This window comes from Lepisma saccharinum, chromosome 25 (genome assembly GCF_977018435.1).
Source record: "Lepisma saccharinum chromosome 25, izLepSacc3.1, whole genome shotgun sequence".
Classification (NCBI taxonomy): Eukaryota; Metazoa; Arthropoda; class Insecta; order Zygentoma; family Lepismatidae; genus Lepisma; species Lepisma saccharinum.
In genome coordinates this window covers 35,569,992-35,596,089 of record NC_139253.1, presented here as the reverse complement: position 1 = coordinate 35,596,089, position 26,098 = coordinate 35,569,992, and the positions used below count along the sequence as shown (strand labels likewise).

Here is a 26,098-nt window from a genome sequence, read left to right as displayed (position 1 = left end):
CCGCTAGGTTAATGTACCAACTTTAGTTGCCGTGAAAACCAGATTCGAATATATTAGAAACAAAATAATATTTTCTTTCTATTTTAATTGTATTGAGAAATGTGAGAAATGAAGCTCCTAGATATTAACGGAAATCTATGATTTGTGGACACGGTCGAAGGTGAAGAATAACTAACAACATAAACATTTCTTACCTGTATATATCCCTGGCCATTCCGAAATCTGCAATTTTGACCACCCTTCCTGGTCCTTTGGTGGTGAGAAGGCAATTTCTTGCTGCGATGTCTCTGTGTATAAAGTGGTTGTCCTCCATATACTTGCAGCCTTTGGCAACGTCCATGGAGCACATCAAAAGATCTTTCATGGTGAGCGGAGAAGGACGATCCTGAAATTGAAACAAGACAAAAACTTTGTAAAGATACTTCTGTCTTAAAATGTTCTGCAATAAAGCAATAACAGTAAACCCAAAACTTACAAACACGGAACACAAAAATAACTGCAGCAGAGAATTTTAATCTTGCATTAAGAACAAGCTTAGGAACAAAACAGAGCTTAGAAAAATCACCACCGAGTTCTGAAATTAACTTCCACGCTTGCCCCAATTTTCCCCTGAGGGCAATGTAACATAAAGGAACTATCAAGAATAATTTTAGTTTTTCTAAGCCAAACATAGACTAAAACGGGTTTCTCGGAATAAAACTCCTTGCACAGAGTTAACTGGGAATTTTTCATTTGTTCGTTGAAATATTTTACTCTACACACACACATACGCGCACACACAGTTTATAAGTGATATTTTTTTTCTGTGCAAAGTATCTTCTCTATCATAGTGTAAATGCGCTAAACTGATATGGTAAAATCATTGCTTTAGATTTGTCTTAGGTCTCTAAACAAGAAACATACAACTCACTTCTAATTCCAGATAGTTCGTGTTATTGAAGAAATTCACATTTATCTGGTACAGTTATCAAATGAAATCTACTTGCAACGAAACAAAAAGCTAATACATACGTTAGTTCTACGCGAACATTCAAAACAAGACACAGTAATTGAAATGAACTTTGCACACTGCAATAGTCCAGCTATAATTCACAGATGAGCTTCAGCGAGACTTAAAAGGGAAAAACTCTTCTTAAGAATCAGTGACTTCTGTGCTCATTCCGAAACTAGCACGCTTCATAACCTCAAAGTAACTGTTTAAACTCTGAAATGAAAGAGGCCTGAACATCAAAGGAAGCCACAACTCTGGAGTCGATGTTTGATCTTCTTTACCGAGGTACTTCCCCGTCGTAAGCAAGTCTGGGGATTATTACACCACTGGATATTCTAACTACGCTTTAAAACATACACATGTAAAACCGTGAATGGTTAAAACTACAGTAAAACTGAAGAGCTTTTAGATAGCAATGTGTGGTTTCATACATAGATTTAATATGATTATTTATTGAGATAATTATGTAAGTATAAATGTATTTATCTCTAAATTTCAACACAAAAGACGTGCACATTGCGTCAACATATTGAAGACAAATAAATATTCCGTCCTCACTGGGGAAGCTTATGGGGCTACAGCCGTTCCCGCCGAAATTTTGAGAAAATAAAAATCTTCAAAGGAATGCAGCAAAGAACTCGAGAAAAATCGAAGTGGTAAATGTAAACACCCATCAAAATGAGCCTCGAATTACTATTTTTGTCTTTGAACAACTTTTCAAACAAATTTTAAAAATGGTAATTATGAAATATCTAAATTTGTAGTGTTATCGCCCCCCCTAGAACGCACATACAGAATATCCAACCAACGATGAAGTGGCCGTCATGAGGACTAGAAAAAATATTATTATTAATTCTACATGAGAGAATGAGAGAATAACCATACTTTACTGAGATTAGAATCGAGACCTTGTAGTTTCGCTCACTTCTGAAGGTCAACGTAATCAGGTAGCAGCATTAGTTACAGTATGTGTAATACAGTATTGTGTATTTCAACATATTTTTTATCACTAACATAGAACCTAAACACTAAGAACTGGAAAATGCATTTTTACAACATTACTATTTTTCCTAATTGCTAAGCATGTTCGATGAAGTGAATACTTACGGGTTTTGGCCTAGATTCTCTTAAAAAGGTCTTGAGATCGCCGCCTGCCAAAAGTTCCAGAACAATAAACCGTGGATGTTTATCAAAGCAAACGCCGATGAAGTGGACGATGTTCGGGTGACTGAATTTACTCATTATAAGTGCTTCCATTAAGAAATCCATTTCCGCTTGATTTGACGATAGTTCTGGAAGAGTCTGAAAAATAAAGTAAAAGCTCATGTTATCACCATTGCAGGGACGGAAGAAGTGAACAACAGATACCCCCCTTCCCATCCAAACACACACAGTGTGGTTATTTGTAAACTTTCTAGTGGGAGGAATTTAAGCTGAAAAATAGCAATTCTCCTTCGCTTCCTATTACGAATGCTGCCCCCCCCCCCCCGTGTATGTGTTATCAATAATAATCATTGTAGTAACGGTGTAAAATTCGCTTAAAACATTGAATTTACTCAAACATTTAGTTTCTAAACAAACCTTTCCTTGACGAAAGACATTTTTTATGTAAAAAATAGTTTCCTTAGCATGCGAATTATCTATTTTGCATGTCGAGTATCTGTTAAAAATGTAGAGGTTGTAGAAAAGTAAGACTGCAAGTTTCATCAAGCCCAAAATATATGCATTACAGCTTGTGAATATTGGTAGCTGACGTTATATTCATATCCATCTTGAAGTAGTTGATATTTATTACATGTTAAAATTGAGTTGGAATGAACTAATATGTAACAATATGGCTAGCGCTTGTTGAGATATAATATAGTGTTATCAGTGTATAGAATTTTAATTTTGTCTGTGTGACGTTCCCTTCGTCATTGTCATAGAGTACTTTGTTATTGTCAAGTACATAGAGTTGGATACCTTTACTGCTACCGGCATCTCCACAGCATCGCCTGCCCTGTTCCTGAAGAATCCCTGGTATACTTCTCCGAATGCACCTTGGCCAAGGGCCCTGTAAACAGATATACAGTAATCCAGTTAGCGAATTAAAATTATAAAGGCTTTAATGTGCAGGTATTAGATCATAATGCATGATGTAATTCTAAGAAAAATGTTAACTTGTTAGATTTTATCCATGATTTCTGTATACAATACTTAATTGCTGTTTTCTACCTTATGATTTGGTACACGCAGAATTTTTTGGTTATATATTTGAAGTGCAATGTGCAGTGCATCGAACCCTGATGACGTTAATGCATAGTTATTGTTCTGCTTCTGCTCCAAAGTTTATATCTAGCTATTACAGCTTTCGTGATATGGATAGCTCTACTTGAGCTTGACATTTGAATCTTAAGAACAAACCGTAACTCACTTGTCACAAATGACTTAAGCGAGTACTTCCGTTTAATATATCGTCTTTCATTCCCCGAAATATGAATACATTTATGTGGTTGTATTTAACATATGCTTACTCGCACGATTGAGTAGATAGGTAAATACGTGGGAAATACAGTTTTACTGAACTGCGTAAATGATAACCTAGTTGCATAAAATTATTATTGTTTTTGCTAGAATAAGGATGTCGGAGCAAAAAGTATATAAGGGCATAGACAACGGTAATGCACAGAAATAATTTGGGTAATCAGCAATAAAGACAAAGCTTTTGGAGAGAGTGACAGGTTAAAAGGGATGTAGAAGAGAGAGTATTACGAAGCGATGCCGTTAAGTTGGTCTGCGGTAGCTCTTGCTGCATGTAGCTGTATCGCTGGCTCCATCCCATACAGCTGCCGAGAAAACGAATCTCTTTCCAGCAATATAAGAGAAAGAGATAGTTCCAAAAGTGATGCAGGGAATTTGTCACGAGGTTGCCCCTTTTAGAAGGGACGAAATTGGAGAGTGCTGACGATAAATAGCCTCCAACAATGCTCCAACAGTCTAAATCACGGCCGGCATCTGTTCTCCCTTGCCTCTGGTGTATTTTAGTTGTAAGGACGCTTCGTAATTCACATTTGCGGATGCGAGGAGAAGGGCAGGAAGTAGAAAGCGAGCCCCACAAAGCAGTCTGATAATATTGTGGAAAAATATATTTTTATCTCCTGTTTTGCCCACGCTTTGGTCTATTTGGCCAGGTGTTCCCTAAGTAGATTATTTGTGGTCATCTATTTTTGGGAGCGGTGGACGGAGCCAGAAAAAGTCTCGAGTAAACTTTGGAACACAAACTGACGCAATCAATGAGATGTGCCAAGCAGTCTCTTTGCGTAATGCCCCTGCCCAACGTCACGGCCCTCTACGAAAGCAGAGTCATTCATTGCGGATGTGCGAGCAGCGACTGTGCGCCGTGGAAAGTAATTGACGCTGTTGGACGTCATTTTATCTGCTTCTTGAATTACACACGACTCCACGAGTCTTGGTTTGATGAACAGATGTTAATGTATAGTACATACCCATCTTACGCAAAAAAATAATGGAGTTTGCTTCAATATTCTCATTATTGTTGTTATTTGTATTTGCCTTAATTTTACATAGCTTTTCTACCAATTTTGATTCAGGATGAACGATAAGATAAAAGCGATGCATTGACACTCAACAAAACAGGGTTGTTAAAGGTAGAGGGACCCATAAATCCTAATAGGTTCTATTGCGTTCCGCGACAGGACCGGACATTTTTTCTCGTACAATCTAAATTCGGTCCAAGTTGCGTATTCTTGCATTGAAAAAAGGTTCCTGGACCGTATTTAAATTCATCCGGAAAAAAGGTTAATGGACCGAATTGAAATACTTTACAGATAAGGTTTTTTACGGTCCAGAACCCATTTACGCTTGCTGAATCTCTCTCCTGGACCGGAATTAAATTCATTTAAAATTCCTGGACCTTTAACAACCCTATCACAAAGAAACAAGAAAGGTAATTAGAGGGTTGTCTAATATTTCTTTAAAAAGTTATTTCAAAAGGCGTTAAGATTTCTTCTTAATTAAACCTCAGAAAGAAATGCTGTTTTTTTGTAAAAGTCCCTTTGAAGGTAAGGTTTCATTTCTTAAAGGGAATGGACGCCATACTAAAGTTATACCCGCAACTAACACAACAGTAGTTTCTTTTGAGTTTCTAAAGAAACTGAAATTTGAAAAGTTGAAGTTTTATAGTAGACCAGAAACCTAATAATAAGAGCAATGAAGACAAAAGTGAAGTAATAATATAAAATTTTTAACTTTAATGATCATTATATGAATGGAAAGAAAATACCTTTGGAGGGTTATTTGAACACCAAGATGATGATATAAGCTGTAATAGCATGTTGCCATTTGTTCGTACAAACAACGGAAAAATAAATAATAGGCGAAATATCCATCACCATTTTCAGCCAGTCTGTTTTCCACAACGTGATGGTTATTAATTGAAATAAAGAACATCAATACGCAGAGGATAACATTTTCTTTAGCAGAATTCCATATTTTAAAACAACACAGGAAGTAGAATACAAAGAATGAAAATAGTGATGTACTATTTGCACTATTATCCTTGTCGTTGGCTGTACCGTTAGGTCTCCACTATATCGAGTTATAGTTTACAGTTTATTAGAGCATTTCAAGTGATTTTAGTTAGCTCTGTCAAATTCAATTCTTGTCCATATATGTTATAATAATATCACTTGATAGTTTGAAATTAACGTTTAGCTACTCGGAGGACACATGTACTGATTTATAGCTGAGGCCTGTCTGTTGATTAGACGCAGAAAGTGAAAAAAAAAATTAATGTGCATTAACTTTATATCTGAAGCGTTTTTTTAATCTTACTAGAACTTTCCATAAATACATTTGTAAGCTTCTCAAATAGGAAGTTCGCGGTTCGTGGGAGGTCGAGAGACACTCAAGATAGAACCTGTGCAGTTTGTCGACTTCCACTATCTCACCGTAGGTCACATTTTCCGATGACGTCAAACACTGGTGCGAATGTGTGCCAAGTGTGAGGAGCTGCCAACGGAAGCCTTTCTTGTATTTGCCTGCCAGAGAATTACACTTGCCATGGCATTCCTCATGGCGGACTTCATCTGTCAAATTAACCGTACCACATTCAAGAACGCAGTGTAGTTTTTACGTGCTACGAGCCTGCATCATTACTACAATGTTTTTGTAATATGAAACTTACATTCAACTACATAATTATACAAGGTGGATTTTATTAATTATGATTACTGCTGAGCAGTGTTTAGAAGTAACGTAGTTACAGATAAAACAAAAATGCCTGTGGCAAACTCGCGAACTAAAGTGCACAGTCAATTGTTTTCTCCTCTGGCTTCCACCTTCTCTCGTGTCTGTGAGCCCTGCGACTACAGCTCCACACGGACATTCTTATATTGGTCAAGCTGTACGGACAACGAAGTTGGTAATAAGTTGTGTTTTATACAGCGTATATTGATATACTTGTAGGTTGGTTTAGTTCTGCAAATATGCTGTAAAAAGAAACAAACTCCTGGAGTTCTAAGTGAGGTGAGTGTACAAGTTGGTTACTTCTCGAGTAACCGTGTCTGGTTACTCTTTGAAATGAGTAACTGTAGCTCAGTGTTTACTTTTTCAAGTAAGGAGTAACAAAATTATTTCAATTTCCATAGTTAAACATATGAAACGTTTTAAAAACAATTTATTCAACATTAATTTTAGTTTTATACAGGAGTAAAGAAAAGACAACCTGCTACCAGTTTGTACACTTCTGTTCACATGAAGTGGCGCTCTTTACAGGGTTGAACAATTGAAGGATGTGCCATTTTATCTGGACAGGAATGTGCATGCAACACAGTCTGGGTTAAGGTTAATAATCTACAACAAAGTTACTGTGAATGTAACTTTGTTACTTTTTACAGTAAATTAGTTACATTGAGATCCATTTTGAGCAAAGTAATTGTGCCCAGTTGCTTTTAAAAATTCACTTTCCAAATACAGATATGGTATCATATGAAGTTAGTCATGTACTTACTTGACCAGCCGAAGATTATCCCTAGGGATCTCCTTGAGATCCTGGATAGTATAGGTTCCTCCACCGAATTCATAGTTGGGATTGTACTCGGTCATCATACCATGGGATTCTATTCGGAGTCGGCTCAATTGAAGATCTGCTCCGCTGATCGTTTTTCTGCCTGATATCGCCACTTTTTTCCTCTGGTACCTGTTGTCTGAAATATGAAATAACATCTTGCTAGGAATGTCCATGTTTCTCGCAGAAACAACACAAAGACTTAAAAACTTAAATTTGAACCAATTCGAGGAGAAACAATTTGCAGAATTCAGTACAAATGAGTTAATTACATGATTGCTTGGAGAAGCGATAGTGCTGCTCTACCAAGAAGAGAAAAAAAACAAACTCTCGGGTTGGGGAGGGTGGAGGGTTGGTCGAATAAACCCTAAGTGAACGAAAAGAGCGTGGGTGATGCAATGAGCTGCTTGCCATGTAAACGTTGCCAAGTGTGCGTGGTTTATCAACACATCGTTGTCAGCTTTATTCAGTGCAAAGTGTTTGTATCATCATCATAAAGAGAAAAACCGTACACAGCGAAAGCAGAGACTACTTGATTTGGTCATTTTACGTCGCTCTTCTGTCAATTTTGGATAATTGCGACGATATGATGAGTGATGATATGATGAAACCGATATAGGGACACTCGCAAAGAACATCCATGCCCACACCGGGATTCGAATTCGTGACATCCTGGCGCCGTAGCGCGCTGTGCCAACCATTCCGTCACGGAGGTCGGTCGAGAGCAGAGGAAGTAATATTTCAAGTTATTGATAACGAAGCAAAGGAGGGAAGTTAATGCATATGGTAGTATAGGGCACTCTAACAAGCAAAGGGAATCATTTTCATCTGTGGCGACTGCGAGAGGAGTAAACAAGTGACTGTCCACTATTGTTCGAGAGGTGACCGCGGTCTTTCTCTTTTTGATTCGACAGTAACAACAATATTTATCCCCACAATACATACTAATTATTCTCGGTCAAAAAAAATTGACGTTGACGATCGGCAGGTAAAGAATAATGAAGTTACGTTTTAAACATACAACTTGAACATATGCTGTTTCGCAACGTCTGCAAAGGTTTACACTTTCGCCACCACCGACAATAAAGTAACATTATCTGGTTTGGAAAACGTTAGTTCCCGTATTTAGGTGCACTAAAAGGACCAAACGTGATTTTGTATCATGAACGTATACTATTCTAGGTTCAGAACGGCCGGCAGTTTTAGTGGCAGAGTGGTGGTAGCGTGACGCGCTAAGAACCGAGAGGTTCTAGATTCGAACCTTGGTCAAGCAAGGATGTATCATCGTTTTTGTCCCACCCACCAGTATATCATTCATACCCATCGTTGAAAAGCGACGGAAAAACGAAATTAGAAATAGGGTTCAGCATTTCCTGATTAAAATGGATTTCAGTTTTCTATTATCCATCTTATATGCGCTAGCACATATCTTAGAGCGAAATGATGAAAAGAAACTATTTGTATTTCTTCCGTTCATTTCTATCGAAACATGCTTGAATAATGAAGGGAAGATAAAGAGCAACTATATTAATCCGTAGGTTGCTGAATTCCTTAAACATAATTGTGAATACATTTCTATTCCTTTCAAAGTAGAAATAGGGAATGAGATATTTTCAAGATAAACCTAAGCATGCACATTTTGAGTAGTGGTAACATACTTTATTTTTTTTATTGTGTACTGAGGCTATATCTTGGAAAACTATCATCACATTTTTGAGGGTCGCCTTACCAACTCTCTCTCCCTCTCTCATATAATAGTTGCAATTGAGAAGGCATAAAATCTTGTGTATTGTAATGTCCCAAGCGGTCCTTTAATGGATACCATATGACACAAAATCCGTATGAATGGCCGGCACCACCAGCCATAAAATAAGTTTCAATGCAGTTTCAGCTTCTTCGGGGGAGGAGGGGCGCGAACGGGAGAACAGCAACGCCGCAAACGGAAAAACAAATATTGGGTACATGATATAGCTACTTGTGAGGTGGACAGAGTATGGTGAACTAGGAACGGATACGTCATATGGACATGGATAACTATGTTAAAAGTTCATTACATTTCCTGCTCATTTTCTCACACAACAACACAAGAATATGTGCACTAAAGAAAAAAATCTGTATCAATGCGGTCTACGCGCTTCAGGATGGAAGCCCAGGATCTGTTTTAATTCTCAGGTAGACATTCCGAGGTGAACAGATCCGACCTGTTTGAATTCCTTTAAATCAATTGACCAATGTTCGTCTGTGTCGTTCCGACCGTCCACAATGAATTTTCAGGCTTAGCAATCAAAATCTGAACCTATATTCAAACATGAAGATAATATCTACCCTTATTTGATTGTGTGTGTTTCTCTGTCGTTGTTGTTCCCTTGTATTAACCTCCATTCACAAAGCGGGCTTTAATACAAACGTTGTTTCTAATTTTAAACCAAGTTACAAAAGTCTTACGGTATAAATATTTACATAAATTCGAAATATTTCACGCTGACTGGAAACATCGATTTTTTAGCGAAAAGGAAGCAAAAACCTGTCGGGACCACCAACCCTGCTAATTAACAAAATAAACTTTCCCATCATCAACGTCAACACGAGGGGGCGTGCTCCGCAGCGAGAAAGAACACGGGCAAAAATGCTTTGACATCACTTGCGGACTCCCACGGCGGTTGACTGAGGTTCGCGGCTCTCTCCTCGGATCACTTGGCAGCGATGAAATGAAGCTTGTTTGTGGAACAGCAACACAGTCGCCGCGCGGCACAAAAGCTCTTTGTGCGCCCACCAACGGCTCTTCAGCGGAATCAATGGCAAATGGCAATTCCATGAAAACCTCTTCACTCGCTGTCAACTGCCTAAATGGCTGTTGGACGAACTTCCGATATTATTGACAAACGTTCGTGCAATCAGGGCCGAGAGAAGATTTAGAAGGAGCATTGTTGTCAGGGCCAGCTCGGCGTGCAGAGAGCTTCAACAAGCGTCGCAATGACCTTCATAAAATCTCACTCAACAACAAAGCTGATTTCTTACGTATTCGAGAAGAATGCCGAGAAAGTTTGCACTGTATAACTCGCGAGAGCTGTATTTTAGATTTTCTCCACGTCCATAATATCTGCGGATCTGATGGTAAATTGGCTTTGGTCCAACCTGTTACCTTTCCCTCGGTAGCGATCGCTCGGCACTTCCTACGCTAATCGAACCACAGATGCAATGCTTACCAGCACTGTCCACCTGAACGTATCCTTTCGTGTTCGTCTTAGTGCCACTGGCGACTCTTCTTTCAGGGTGTGCAATTATGTCGGGTATGCACATCAGTTTGTAAACTTCATGGTGGCCAAACTGCTGAGGACGATGCCTTCGCCCCCTTCAAGCTACGGCTCTGGCTCCCCTTGGCCTCCCTAAAGATCTCTCAACATGAGGTTTCCCAAACAGGATCCAGTAAACGTTCGCTTACTCTTCTACAAATACCACATACCCTACCAAGTGCCTAACACAAAACATCCCATTAACGTAATTTAAACAACGTCTTGACAGATTCAAACCCTTTTTTCAAAAAAATTACCTACAAACCTAATAAATTTATTTTCAAAACTTATTTTTTTTACTTCTACACAGCAAATAGAAAAAATATTCTTTGTAATTGTTCAGATATTGATTGATTGATTTGGTTCATTTTAGTTCGCTTTTCTGCCACCATTGACAATCACAAGGAACATTCATTCACAAGCCGGGATTTGAACCCGGGACCCCTGGCGTCGTAGCGTTCTGAACTAACCACTCTGCCATGGAGGTCGGCGAATTTTTCAGAAATATTCTTACTATTGTTTACACTACCTTACAACAAATTGACATCATCTGATTTATAATTCATATGCTTCCTTGGCTTTCATTACAATTCTGACGTCATACTTGAAACAAAAATTAAATGCACTAAAAATAAATAAAAATCTTTTAATTCTCTTTTATAAATTTACTCCATTTAAATACACCACTAAGCTTATAACCTCCATTCCCATTGAAGTGATTGCGTAATGTGTGTGTGATGCTTTTAAATTCATAGTCATCTCGTTTAAATTGTTTAAAAATTTGTTGTATCATTCACATTAAATTTAAAGCAATTCAAATTAAATTGAACACTATTTCACTACATAAAAAAAGAAATTGTAGATACTTACAGAGAAACATGCAGAGTCCACCAATAAACGTAGCGAGCATGATTCCAACGACGACTAGGATAATGATAGATGTTAGGGATACATCATCAGTTTCGCCCAAAACTGAAACCAAGATCAAGATTGATTGAAATAGAATATTATCATCTTAGATTAGCATGTCTCTCATACCACCTTCTGATGATTGCACTAGGCAGGGGTGCCTGCGTCATGGGATTTTTTTTGGGGGCCAAAATTTTATACCAATTCCATATATCTTCACACAAAAATGGGGCGGGGGGTCGTTTCGTTTGATTGACTTCTTATTGATTTTTAGTTATGGTTATTATGTACAGTTTTTCTACCTACTTGTGGGAGATCGCGGCGATAGGGTTGAAATGAAACCCACCTCTTTTGCCTTTAGAATCGGTTTGGTTGGGGGGGTGAGGGGGGCGTGTTCTCGCATTAATACAAGGTTATTAAGCAGACAAACTGCTAAGAATAAGGTTCAGTACACTGACAATGGCAGTGAGCTTGAGCAGTTTTGTACGTCTCTTGTTATCAAACATTACAGTGCCTAAAGTAAACATCGTATATTGCTTAAATATGTCTGTATTATATTGTTCCGCAAATTTTGTCTGACCAAATTAATTTGAGTAAATAATTCGGCACAAAGGGTGGGGGGCGAATGTTCTACCTTTCGGGTGGAGTGCGTCATAGGCCTTGGTGGGGATGGGCACCCCTGGCACTAGGTAGTGTTGAAAATATCAGAGGATATTAAAAATAAAATGGAGACGTTTTCACTACTTGACTTAATTTTAATCAGTGTCACTAAAATAATGTCATCGGTTACTCTGCCACTAGTAAGCAGTCACCGTTAGCAGTTTCTCCTTGTTTCCTTCCAATTTTTTGGGGGATGCAAAATACATTTTATACAGACACCCGATGCATCACAATACATTTCCTTGTGGTAACAGAAAATAAGATTGGGGGGCGGTGACAGTCACCATCTGCCATTTAGAAGTTTCGTTGCTTTATTTTTAAAATTTCCTATGGCAGGAATGACAGTATGCTGTAACACGTCTTCAAAATTCTTCCAATGTTTCTCAGGGATTTCCTTAAAACAATCCCGAACGTTCATTTTCTGTCATTCAGTATGTTAGTAACTCATTGCAAATATTTCCTCTCTCTGAATGTTATTTCTATAGTTGCTATTTTATGATACACAAATACATAAAGTTTACTTGTGAATAAAACATTAATACTTTTATGGACGTTCGGAAAGGGGGTAAGGAAGAGCCACGACTCTTGCTTGGAAAATTAATGTCAATATAAAATTATATATTTCACACACAATTTCATTTCAGTCACAGAAGTGCTAATTATTATAAGGGTATTGCAGGAACATGATAGCTGAAGGAGTGTTTTTTGAGGAGGTATCACTATTATTTGGGAAAATATGCGTAGTTTCCTCTCCCCCTGAAAAAAAAAACCCTTACTTGCCTCTCCATGGAAATACATCTTGTGGACGGCAATGCATTCTCGTATTAATTTATTTTGGTTATAAATATGTATTTAATTTAATTCACGGCCGAATTTCACAATAATGTGGAAATGCATCAATTGTTTTTGTAGCTTTGTCCCAGTTAAGGCCATTGTTTCGGATTATTGTTAGTTCCTATGGTTTGTTTCAAGACGATAGTAGTTGAATCGCCAGGCAGAATTACTCTCTTCTCTTCTTAGACAAAAGCTGTTTTCAGATTTTCAGTAAAATTGGTGTTCTGAATACACACATTTCCGGTGGACGTCGTTTTTAGTTGAAGAAGAATTGGTGAGTATGGTCCCACATGAATCTAAAATACTCTAGGAGTAGATGGATTTCTGTGTACTAGTCTAGATTTTTGTAGCAAATAACACAGCATTGAAACACTTATTTCATTGATTGAAAGATCTATACATATACGTACATACATACATAACTATATACGTACATACATATATATTAATCACAAATCATTGTAAATTAATCTTATATTAAAATTCAAAGTTTTTATATTTATTTGCCGTTGTAGGCAATACGAGTATGCAAAAATTGTATTCAAAGTTGTAACGTTACTTGAATTCTTGAAAATGAACTAGATAAAACTGTTGTCAAGTGAAGATTTACACAAAGTATTTACTTAGTATAAAATAATGTATGCATGTCGACTTTTCCCGAGAAGAAAAATAATTATGACTCTTAAGGTCATAACATACTCTAAATATGAGGGGGGAAAAGTATCATTTAGATAGGGACCTAACACATTATTAAGAATGGAAGATCAAAGCTGCCACTTATGCTGAGAAAATGGTAACTGCTATTTGTAACTGTTTATTGTCATTTTGCTACTCATTCTGCAATAGAATAATATATAGGCTTAATGAAAATACTCGAAATAATGCATCTCAAAATACTCCAATTAATTAGAATATGGAATAAAATTGCAAATATCGAGATGATTTTTTATATGAACTACTTTATATTACAAATGCTATGTACTTACTTTACTGATGAAATTGGGATAATAAATCCCGATAAACTTAACTTCCATAAATTGTTAGAAACAATTACATTATATTATAAAATTCTACATTATAGTGTTGCATACTACGTGTTTGTATACCTCATTATTGCAAAATTACTACCTCTAATGCCAAACTTATAGCAAGAGAATTCAGATTTTACGTAATTCAGTTACCCCTTTTTTTTTAAGTGCTTGGTGTTGCATTTGATTCAAATTTGGTACTACTTTACTATACCGGAGACACCTATCAATGATTTATTTCGCAATTTTTTACATTGCTAACGTACTATTCTGCATTGCGGAACATTTTCTTTAGGTGAAATAATGATTTTCTAACGAAAATAATGTCTATTTCTTACATTAACGAGTACTTACTGTTGTTCCTTATTTCCCACACACCATCCACGGGTAGCCCCAAAAACCATTGACGTTAGCCCAAAATTTCACGATAGCCCCACGAACCATCACGGGGACGAGGTATGCCTACTAGGTTAGGTTAGGCCTGTTAGGTTAGGTTCTATTAGCACTCCTCTCGTTCAATTTAGCATATACGGACAATACGATGGCGTATTGTGCTCTCGTGCAGAAAGCAAATGGCGGCAGCAGCAATAGCGCGTCGGAAATAGATTTTCGTAGAAAACCACATGCATTCGCATTAAAATGGATCAAAACTACATTCCCGAACATCAACAACGCTACAGGAAATGATTTGCGTAAGTACTTTATCCTGTAAATTTGAAGAAATCCGTCTCCGGTATAGTAAAGTGTTACCTCAAATTTTGGCTAGTATTAACGGAATTGACGCAGAAGAAGATACCAGGCATGTAAATTGTGAAGCGTATTATAATGATAAATTTTAAGTTCACACATCCTTCAATATCCAGGCACATTAATATAGAAAAAGAAGCTAATAACCAAATGGTTGCCACACATGCTAACATATGGGTGTCGCCCATTGAATTAAGCTTTCGTCAATTTATCAAACTGGACGATACGTGGCGGGGTTTAGAGAGTGGGAAGTTTGTCATCCATCACTCACTTCCAGCAGACGATCGCCGCTCCTTGTAAACATTTTTGGCGTTGCGTTCGACGTGGGTGTCAACGAAATCAATAGGAGGACAGAATGAGACGGGACGCGGTGGAAATGGAGTAGGAAATGCTCGCAGAAGCATCGACCGGAATGCCTCTCCTTTCGTCGAAAACGTTGTCAAGGTGGACACCAGTATCCATGACAACGAACGACTTACCATTTCGCGGGAGCTGTTACCAAATATTACGGCGCAATCAACACCAGGAAATTACACAATAAAGTCCCCAATCGATGCGAAATTTTCTCAGACGCGTAACACCTGTTAACGTGTTTTTTTTTTTTTTAACGGAATCTTCCTAGTAATTAGAAGCAATTTTCCTTCCGCAAAAGTCAATTTCATGGCATTCAGTGCGAAATACGAGAAATCATTGTTCTCTTTCGATAATTGTTAGCTCTCTCCGACATACCTCGTAGTTTATCCACACGTACCATCAATTAGACACCTATAACTTCATTAGTTTGTAACTACGCAGATGAAATATTTCATACCTCAAATTAGAGCTTAATTTTACTCTTTAAAAACTTATTGAACACGTTTACCGATGCAATTACACCATTTGGAGTAAATATATATAACATTTCTAATTTTATCTAGTCGATTCAGAAAACCAAAACTAAATAAATAAATTATTCACAATTTATTAAATATAGATATTTTTATTTCAAATTAAAAACCGTTAAAATGGGTCCGCTGGTTTTCGAAATACTGAGTTTTAAGGACAAGATGTGCAGTTTACTTCACAAACCGCGCAGTCGAACAGAAGGTACAATAAGTCGAAGTAATCTGGCGGTTGGATTTTTGCACGGGTGCTTGTGAAATATTCTTTTTCCAGTACTTTCAGAACATGTTACTTAATATAACTGAACAAAGCACATGGACGGAAAGACGAAAGCATCAAATCAATGCGCTAGTCTTTATTATTGGTCGAGGTTCAGCAAATGCTGATCTACCACCCAGCCCATAAAAACAAGAAAAATACAGTAAAGTACATGATTGTACAGGAATACATATTATAAGATGCAACATTAATAATAACAAAAAAAGAGCTCATAATAATAATCTAGTACAACACAAAGCAACACTAACAGAAAACAGATAAAATATATACAGTGTGTGAACCATATAGTGTCTTACGAAAGTGTACTAAGTAGCTTTACTTAGTTTGGGAGTGCATTTCAAGTTTTAAGTGTCGTATAAATAAACGAAGATTGGCAAGCAGAGGTTCTTATTAACATTAATGACATTTCCGGTGGAATATGAGTGCGTTTCACTCCTAGCTTTGATTCATTTGTTGTTTAAGTCCACTTTATGCACAGTAAGGCTAATCGGGACTAGACCTACAGTTTAAAGTGGGATCCGAATCACTTGAGTCTCCACCGGGTATCGAACCCGAGACCCCTTGATTACAAGGCAACAACGCTACCACTGCGCCATCGGGGAGGCCTCTCACTCCTAGCTTTCAAGCTTTATAGTCAGATAGTCTGTGTTACGGAAAGTGCAAACACATTGCTGTTTATAGTGACATATTATATAGAACACAATTTTTTCCCCTCTAAAATTGTGTTCTATATAATTATACGTATAAGTTAAAGGAAGACTTTTTCATTCCCCATAAGAAATGGATGGAAGTCGGAAAACATTTAATAATATATTTTGAATAATCTTTATCTAGTTTAATAATTAACAAAGATCTGGTTACAACTGTAACGTGATGGGAAATCAACAACTGGAACTCACTGTTCTCTTTTACCTAACGCACCCATTTTGACACAATCGAATAAGTTTAAACCTTATGTAAAACTGTACCTCATCCGATGCAAAACAATTAAACAGGGTGGTCGCTTACATCTCAGTATGGAAGCGAGTCAGGGCGGTTACGTCAGTTTCGGGCAAACATAAGAAAGGTTCAGGATGCAAAAATTAGGGCTTTAAACCGGAGTGTCACGAGTTTTCCACGAAAGCTTACTACACTATCCCTTAAGACTGCTATATCATTCATGAATACTGGTAATTCGCCCTCTTAGCAAGTGCAAGTTACGGACAGAACAAAGTAATTTAATTACAAAACTTAACACTCGAGAAACGACATGTACAGTAGATATCAGAATAGCTAGAAAAACAGGTACTTACGGTGACACGTGACTCCATCCTCTCCCAAGAACCACTCCCGAGGACAGAGACAAAGGACCTCGCTTCGCCACTCGTTGAGGGCAACGCAGCGGAAGTCGCAGCCACAGTCTTCGATGGCCGGGATTACGTGAACAGCTCCTGGTCCATCGTTGGCGGCTTCCTGAGCGAAGGTCATGAAGCCCTCGTGGTAATACGAGTAGCCGCCTTCTCCGGTGGCGTTCACTCCAGACCAAGCGTTGCCACCTGTAATGGAAAATTGAACCGATCTAGTTATTGGGTAACAGAGAAAGATTAATCACAACACGGTCAGGGAGAAGCTTTTGTGAGAAAATCCCAGGTTGATGTCATGCATCGGGGTAATCCTACAGAGAAAATTGTTATTAACAATAATTAGGAGAAATCTTCGGAATAACAAAAGAAAGCTTGGGCATTCCGCACACAAAAATCTTTCCTGCGTATTTAACGATCCACTGCTTTTTCTCATGAATATGCATTTTTCATGAATTGTTATTGCAGTTTGCAACACACATTAACCACTTCCTTCTTTGTCACAAAATTTAAGGTGTAAAATCTCTCTCTCTCTCACACACACACACACAGACACACACAGACAGGGAGAGAGAGAAGAAGAGGAGAGAGGGAGAGAAGAGGAAGAGGAGAGAGGGAGAAAAGAGGAAGAGGAGAGAGAGATACCTTTAGGGAATGCGCTAGTGCTCTATGATAATTCACACAAACAAAAAAACAAGATTAGAAATAACTTGTTAATATTAAAGTAATAACTCTCTGTGATTATAAGTATTTAATATATTTAAAAATTAGAAAGTAACATAAACAGTTTGCTAAAAAGAGACCGTGCGAGGTGTGTTTAGCAGCTTTAATCTATTGAGAAATGAATGTGCTACTGAAATTCACAATATGATCAGCTGAAACTAGACTTATAGTTACTGTAACATATCGCGCAATGTATCTGCTTTTGCTTGTTGGTATGACGGACACCTGACAATTTTCCAACCCCCAACCCCCTCCCTCTCTCTCTCTCTCTCTCATACATATAAATCAGCTCAGACATTCCATAAATTCCAAGACTCTCAAAACACATTTGATTTATCATTTTTTAAGTTGAATTTGAGATGGGGCGGGTGGTATCATGTGTAAGAACTATAGCATTATAGATCCAACTCATATGGTAACTTGATGATAATTAGCATGTTAAAAGAATTTCATGATTCTCTTCTCACTCCATCTTCAGATCTTGAAGCAATGCTCATACCGATTTTTTCTTTAAAGGAATACACCTAAGCGGAAGTATTCCCAGTTTCTAACTTTCTTTCTCAATTTTTACATTTTTCTGTTTTTTTTTTCAATTTTCAGTGTTTCTCATTCGGACAAACACAAATATCCACGTCTTACCCGGCACCCCTGGCGTCGCAGCGCGCTGTGCTAACCACTCCTCCACAGATATAGGCCGATTGAGCTACGAAGCTTCATACTGACAGCAGCTTTGGAAGTGCTATTTCCTTAAAGAGATATGGAGTACACAAAATCTTTGTATGGTATATAATCCTCTCACAATGCTGAAAAATGAAAGGTGGCTGTGTGTGTTCTAGCAGTTCGTGGTATCTACAGAGCATTCCCTGACATTCGTTACGAGACTCGGCGGCAAACGGCCCGGCATCAGCGCTTGTCTTTCCCGGTGAACTGGTCCGCGACAGTCGGTAGAGTAGGCTATTAAAATTACAGTTTTCATATTGTGTACTAAACTTGACTACAGAAGGTGTTGAAAATGATGTCCCTCTGCTGCAACACATTCCTGGCATCTCCCAAGGAAATTGGCAAGTTCGTCTACTGTAATTCTCCCGATTTCTCGTACAATACTCTCTTTTAACTCACGAATGGTGTGCGGATTGTCTTTGTATACTTTATTTTTTAGATTTCCCAATTTTTGTTTCCACTTTTATTCAGAACTGACCCTGTTACTCTAAACGTTTTTACGAGGTTTAATATAGTGGTCCTATGTGGAACGGGAACACTAGGAAATTTCGTTCCAAAACGTCGTCGCACTTCTCCACAATTCCTCTTTCTGAAGTAACACTCGACAAGATAAATCCTTTGTTGTAATGCAAACTTTTGTGGTGCCATATTAAGCCATAATCTTCAACACACGGACACGACACAACACAACACAACTTCCGAGGGAGGATTATACTGGCGTCAGTCTGCAACGTCAACAGAAAGGGAAAGAGAGCGAAGGCAGGGAGAGCGAAAAAAACAGAATGTAGCGTGCGACTGTCGGGGACCCGTTCACTGGGAAAGACAAGCGCTGATGTCGGGCCGCTTGCCGCCGAGTATCGTAGCGAATGTCAGGGAATGCTCTGTATTATTGATCAAGTAAACTACGTTGAAAGAGCGCATCTTCGGCTATCATGTTCTCTTGACATCGAAAGACAAATTTCACCTGCAAATATAAAGTGTTGGTGTGTTTAGAATTGTTGCCTTCATAGGTAGTGTGTGTTGTAGTAGAACAGGAAGCTTATATATTTTTTAGTTTACATTTGTGAACGTTAGTAGAAATACAAGTTCCAAAACAACTTTCAGTGTGAGGCTTGCTTGCGCAGTCGGTAGATTACATTTTTGAACGTTAGTAGAAATACAAGTTCGAAAGCAACTTTCAGTGTGAAGTTCGCTAGCTCTATGGGCATTACTTCAAGATCAAGGATACGAGTTCAAATCTCATCCAGAAACCTTGGATTTTTTCAGGTTACATTTGTGAACGTTGGTAGAAATACAAGGTTTTATTCCTCTGTTCTTCTCTGCCTCTACACTTCACCTAATCTTGTTCTTCCACCCAACCTCTCCTCTTTCCGTGGGCGAATGCTAGCCCCATTTCAGGCTCTACGGAGCCATTACCGCCCTACGGGGCTCGCAGGACCCCACAACTACCTTCATATAAATTTCCTATCACTTAAAAACAATGGACCCTCTTAGGGATCGGCATGAGGCTTGGGCCTTGGAGTGGCGACCTTACTGACTGGAGGTACCAGCGGTGCTCTTGAAAGAAACATGTTAGTAGTTCAGACATTTGCTACTAGATGGCGTAGGCATTCACGTTTCAGTTCGTTAGTTATGCCATTTTCTAATAGATGGCGCAACCTGTACTAAGCACTAAATGATTGTTACTATTTTACAGCTAAATGGCGCCACCTGTCCAAAGGACTTAATAATAGTTACGATTTTTACTAACATATGGCGCCACCTGTACTAAGCACTGGATAGTAGTTACGATTTTTGCTAATAGATGCTATGTTACTCAATACATCCATCCATTTCTATGAATATTCGAGATTCATTTTCAGACAATTAGTTCCAACATTTGTTAATATAAGTCCCTTCTTAAATCCACCAGGGACATGTTTCCTCTTAATTTATAGGAAATGACAAAATATAAGTTTGTGTTTACATTTTCAATCCTGGCCTCATACCTATGCACAATTTGCTCCTCACCTCCATCATTGTACACGGTATGATAAATAGATAATTATGAAATTTACTTTTTTTTTTTGGTAGTTCATTGCCTGAATTATTATTTACAACACTTCCCACAGCATCTCTTTTTTATCTTTGAAGAAATGTGTTCTTACCAAGACGAAAATATGAAAAAATAAAAATGTAGAATTACACAACATTATTACAATTGCATGCAGTTGCTACTAAGGAGAAATATATTTGCATCTTTGTTACTCAGTTTTCCACCTCCAAATCCAAATAATCATTATGATGAATGAAATTGATGGTACACAAAGAAAACACCCATACCAGGGTTCAATTCCAAGAATTTCAGTAACTCAACCGAGTCAATCTTACATTGTACTGTGCCACTGAAGTAGCAACATAAGGGTGAAATACTCAAAAGATAAAAAATAAAAACATTTAAAAAGGAACGTTTAAAATTCACAGTGACACTTGTGAAATTACCACAAAACAAACATCCGAGCTTGTAGTAAATTTCGAACTTGATTAAAAAAAGCAAGCATAGCTATCTATGTACATTCTGATGGTGAAGTTTTTCTTGTGGTGGCAGATATATATGTATATATTGTGTGTGTGTGTGTGTGTGTGTGTGTGTGTGTGTGTGTGTGTGTGTGTGTGTGTGTGTGTGTGTGTGTGAGTGAGTGAGTGAGTGAGTGAGTGAGTGAGTGAGTGAGTGAGTGAGTGAGTGAGTGAGTGAGAGAGAGAGAGAGAGAGAGAGAGAGAGAGAGAGATGGAGGGAGGGAGAGAGGGGTAGATAGGTGTAGCAGTGTGCGAAATCATTGTAGACTGCTGGGGTGGAGGAAGATATTAATTTACACACACAAATAAATACTCCCTCTGTACCATAATTATTGTCCGGTACACCTTTGTTGGTTGTCTCATAATATTTGCCCGATATTCAAACTGTGACATTCGTGTATACAGAAGAAGAACATGAAACACGGGAATGAGTCATACAACTTTATTACTCAAGGATCAGTACAAATTGTGCTTTCCATCTGCCTCTTCGTCTGTCATTCCTGTACTACCATTTTGGCATACCGGACTATAATTATGGGACAGAGGGAGTATATATCTATAGTTAATATACATGTTTATAATGTAATTAAATATAAGATTAAATTACTAAATAATTTTAAAATACACTAATATTAAATACATACCAAGGAGTTAATTTTTACTCTTATATAATCAGATATTTACATAGTAACAAACTAATTTCTTTTCTAAATTTTTAAAGATATCAATAAATTGCAAAATATTTGGAATAAGTTTTATTAAACATAAGTTTTTGATTAGTTTTACTTTCTGTTAATATAAATAAATTAGATTTTATAGTTATATTTGTCTTGAAATTTTGTTTTGCTTTTATTGCGTATAATGTTATTGCAAACCAAATTGCTTATCTCTTGTTGTTATAACAAAAACTGCTTCTTCACGGAAATTTTTGCTGGAGGGACTTCCGAGGACAAGATGGTTGGTGGGGATAAATCCCACGCCCCCCAAGGATTTTGCACCTTGGTTTTAAAGGTATTCTATTAATATAAAGATTGGGAAATGTGTTGAATAAATTACTATCACGCTCAGAGAAATCGCAGTACCGAAGTACAATATTTTCTGTGGCTAGATAGAACTTTTGTGTATGCTTTCTTGCAGCTTACTCTACAAAGCAGATACAAGCTCAATTTGCCAATGTACTTACCGGTGTAGCCCCCTCCTCCCCCTCCAGCTGAGCAGCCCCCACCGCCTCCTCCGAAGCCCCCATCCACTGGACGGCTGCTTCCATTACACCCGAACCCTCCGTGTCCACCTTCCAGCAGCGATTGCCCCTGGACTCTGTATGGAGTAGTGTCATTCCAGCCTCCTCCAGCACCTGAAATGGATACAGCATTGGTAACAGGGTTGTGAAAGGTCCAGTAGCCCACAAATTCTAATGGGTTCTCTATTGGGTTCCGCAACAGGACCGGAGCCTTTTTTCTCGCACAATTTAAATTCGGTCCAAGTTGCGTATTGTTTCATTTCAATACGGAACTTGGGACGTATTTAAATTGATCCGGAGAAAAGGTTCCTGGACCGAATTGAAATAAGACAGATAAAAAGGTTCTTTACGGTCCAGAACCCATTTACGCTTGCTGATTTTCCCCCGTGGATCGGAATTGAAGACCTTTAACAACCCTGATTGGAACCAAGTGTTAAAAAATAGCTGAAATAAGTTATACCAGATTTTATAAAGTTCACTACCTGTCGCCTTGTGTTCAAAGGGTTCCGGCTTCCATACCCGGTAGAGGCACATTGCACATTGGTTCGGATCCCACATTAGGTCCACTCCCGATTAGCTTATCTGTGCATAAAGTGGATTTAAAACTTCAATTCATTCTGCAAATATGAGAGATTTTTTTGACCTACTACGTGACTCACGCCAGTGAGTAAACATTTTTGTAACAAATCGGTTTAGAGCGAGCTTAGTATTGGTATATTACTGCAAAAGCAGCTTATCGTGTATGACGAAATTAAAACAAATTGGAGAACGTGACATATTGTACAACACTAAATAAGAGTATGAACAAGATAACTAACTTGCCACTATCGGTTTTAATCTAATTTGTAGACTAGAGTTCGCTATCTCTTCGTGTTGAAGTAACTCATCACTTACCCTCACGAGATACTGGTTGAAAACCGAATCTAATTACACATCGGGGAACGAACACGAGTTCACCGAACATCAAACAGCAAAGGTAAAAATATAAGCATAACAGTACAATTTTCTTTGTTTTTTTTCAGTTCCTTACGGCAAAAGCACGCAATATGATGATTTCATGACGCAGCGATCTAACACAACAGATGATAAAGTATAGACATTTATATTTTTCTGAATTCCCTGCTTCTTAACCGTCAAAAGTAAATACTTAAAATAGAACAAAATATAGGGGAAACCGAGGTATTGCCGAACACTTAAGCTTTGATGGTGAATTATGGAATTCTGTGAAAACATTTTATGCACTGTAAATATTTTAAGGAAACCTTAATACTTTCTCTTCTAAATCAACTCTGTAACAACGATCTCAAACTGTTTGCTTTAGACAAGAACCTACGAAAAAAAGACATAGCTGTCATGTTCGGCACTGCCTTGATTTTTCAGGTTAATGCCGAACAGCGTGTTCACCATTACTCCTTATGAAAAATAGTTGCTATACAGACAAATAAAGTCAAAAATAAGAAATATGGACCCTGATTTTAAGTACATTTTTATCAAAGTATATAGATGAAGCATTGAACATACCAGGTGGTTATAATTAAAGTGACGGTGTTCAGAGTGGTACAGCACGGGCTGTAATGATAGTAGCAGTCTGAAACTTCGTAGATATGCTAATGAAGCAATGCGCTCGGGAATATTAAAAAAAAAAAAAAAAAATAGTTCTAATTCTTGCTACCAGGGTAAAAATGGCGCTGTAAGCAGTCAAAACGTGGAATTTTCTGTAACTCTGACGTCAAAGTCGGTGACATTGCCTAACCATTGTGTGAGCTCCCTGGTTGTTGCTGGTGACGCTTGTTGCTTTGTCCTTTAGTAATGTTCATGTAGTTCGAATAGTGAAATTGTAGCGATATTTTATTACAAAGAGTATTGTTTTCTGCTATTTATAGTGTTTTTGCTGTAACTATACCAAGTTTTGACTGCTTGCAGCGCCATTTTGTACCCTGGTGGCGAGAATTGGAACTTTTTTTTTTTGCATAATTCGCGAGCGCATTGCTTCATTAGCATATCTACGAAGTTTCAGTCTGCTACTCTCATTACAGCCCGTGCTGTACCACTCTGAACACCGTCACTTTAATTATAACCACCTGGTACAATTTATCAGGCCACAAAATAGCAAACACCTGTTCGCCATTTTCCTTTCTGTGCCTTGTTTCTATTATTAGCACACGTGTTGTGTTTAATATAGGATCGTTTTAGTGTGTTTGAAAACAGCGTAAATAAATGTACAATCTGCAAGAGTAAACGACATAAAAATTATAACATCCTCGATTTATTTCGAAGTAAATACAGCACATAAGTTACAAACCAAGTTGAAGAAGATAACTTTTGTTCCCTGGCTTATGTCTCGCAGAATAATGACGACGTACATTGTACGTAACGGGCGCTAGGTGGCGGCACCAACTGGATCACTATTATGAAGGAAACAAAGCAGAAATGTTGGTGTTCGCCATTACATCTGTGTTCGGGAATATTCCGGTTTCCCCTAATTTTATTTTGTGTTACGAAGTACCCAACAAATAGATTGCAAGAACATTTTGGGTTGACCATAACCATCAACTGTTATACTTAGTCTTTAAAGAATGCAGATGTAATTTATAACAAACGTACCTGCTCGTTCCTCATTTTCACTCCTTCCACTGGTCCATGAGAGACTCTTGTTCAGTTTCTTGCCATTTTGTAAGGATCGGTCGTTGCCTAAACTGTAACCCAGGCCACCACCTCCTCCAGCCACCACAAGAGGGACTGGCCGGCTGAATTTATCGAACTACAAGAATTAAAATAAATACAAATCAGAATTTTCATCTTAAATGCACAATAGAGCTATGTGAACCAATAACATTTTTAGTCCCAGTTAAAATTACACTAGATGCTAATTGTAATATTTAACCTTGGCATAATCTTTCAAACGACTATCCTCTCGATTGGGTATTGGGCTTTTGTGTGGTTCTGAAATCTACCACTACACAGAGCTGCTTTCATCATCCTGAAGAATAAGACGACCCAACGCTAGATAACCAACCACTACGTGGTCTCCTTACACAAGACCAATATTAAGAAAACGTGAAGCTGTAATTTTTTCAGTACTAATCGAGGAGATGGACGTAAATACAAAAGGAGTTACGCGAGAATTAAAACAGTTTCGATTCTAAATAATAACTTTTTGAAGCTTTGTAAAACCATGAAAACTGTATGTGAAGTCACAATAAAATAAATATATTTTATGGAACCGAGAATCAAAATCGTGAAAAGGTATTGTACGTACAATTTATACACATATTGGATAATCGGGTCTGGGTCTTCAGTTTTAAGTAAAATCACTCCCACCGAAATGTATTCCGCTTGGTTATCGAACTTGAGACTCACTGATTGCAAGGTATTGCATTATATGGAGGTCAAATTTCAAAAGCAATTAACTGATACACTACATAACACAAGCAGTATGCTTGGTTTGTGTATACAGAGCACTGCGATTAAAATGTTGATTAGTTTGCTATGGACTATGTTCTTTTAATATACTTTCATAATACTAAGACATTTTGATAATTTCAGAAACAGTATAAGCAACTTAAAAAAACAATATTTTTTTGTTCTTTTGATAAAAAGAAATAGTGCAAACTGTAGGAATCGTAGAAAAATTGCGCTTATAGTATCCATCATTGTTTTCAATTAAAAATTCCAAATATTATTTTCTTGCTTTCCAGAAAAGAATTTAAAATCTTCTTAATTATGACGTGTAAAATTTGATTTGATTTTTGATTTTATTTAGTTTATTTTACTTCGCGTTTTGTGCCTCTTGGCTAATTCGCGAAGATGGGGATGAATGGACATTCAC

The 26,098-nt window shown here is 37.7% G+C and overlaps 1 protein-coding gene across 1 annotated transcript in view; it reads right to left on the bottom strand.

Annotated features, from left to right (window-relative positions):
• Alk (Anaplastic lymphoma kinase) overlaps positions 1–26,098 on the bottom strand; it is a 714,232-nt gene that overhangs the window by 42,827 nt on the left and 645,307 nt on the right. Inside the window, exons 16-23 of the mRNA XM_083111550.1 lie at positions 24,874–25,030; positions 22,213–22,383; positions 16,983–17,225; positions 11,222–11,323; positions 7,002–7,197; positions 2,954–3,044; positions 2,099–2,293; positions 195–385 (exon numbers count right to left, since the gene is read on the bottom strand). Coding sequence (XP_082967676.1) covers positions 195–385; positions 2,099–2,293; positions 2,954–3,044; positions 7,002–7,197; positions 11,222–11,323; positions 16,983–17,225; positions 22,213–22,383; positions 24,874–25,030 — 1,346 coding nt within the window. The remainder of the gene's footprint in view (positions 1–194; positions 386–2,098; positions 2,294–2,953; positions 3,045–7,001; positions 7,198–11,221; positions 11,324–16,982; positions 17,226–22,212; positions 22,384–24,873; positions 25,031–26,098) is intronic.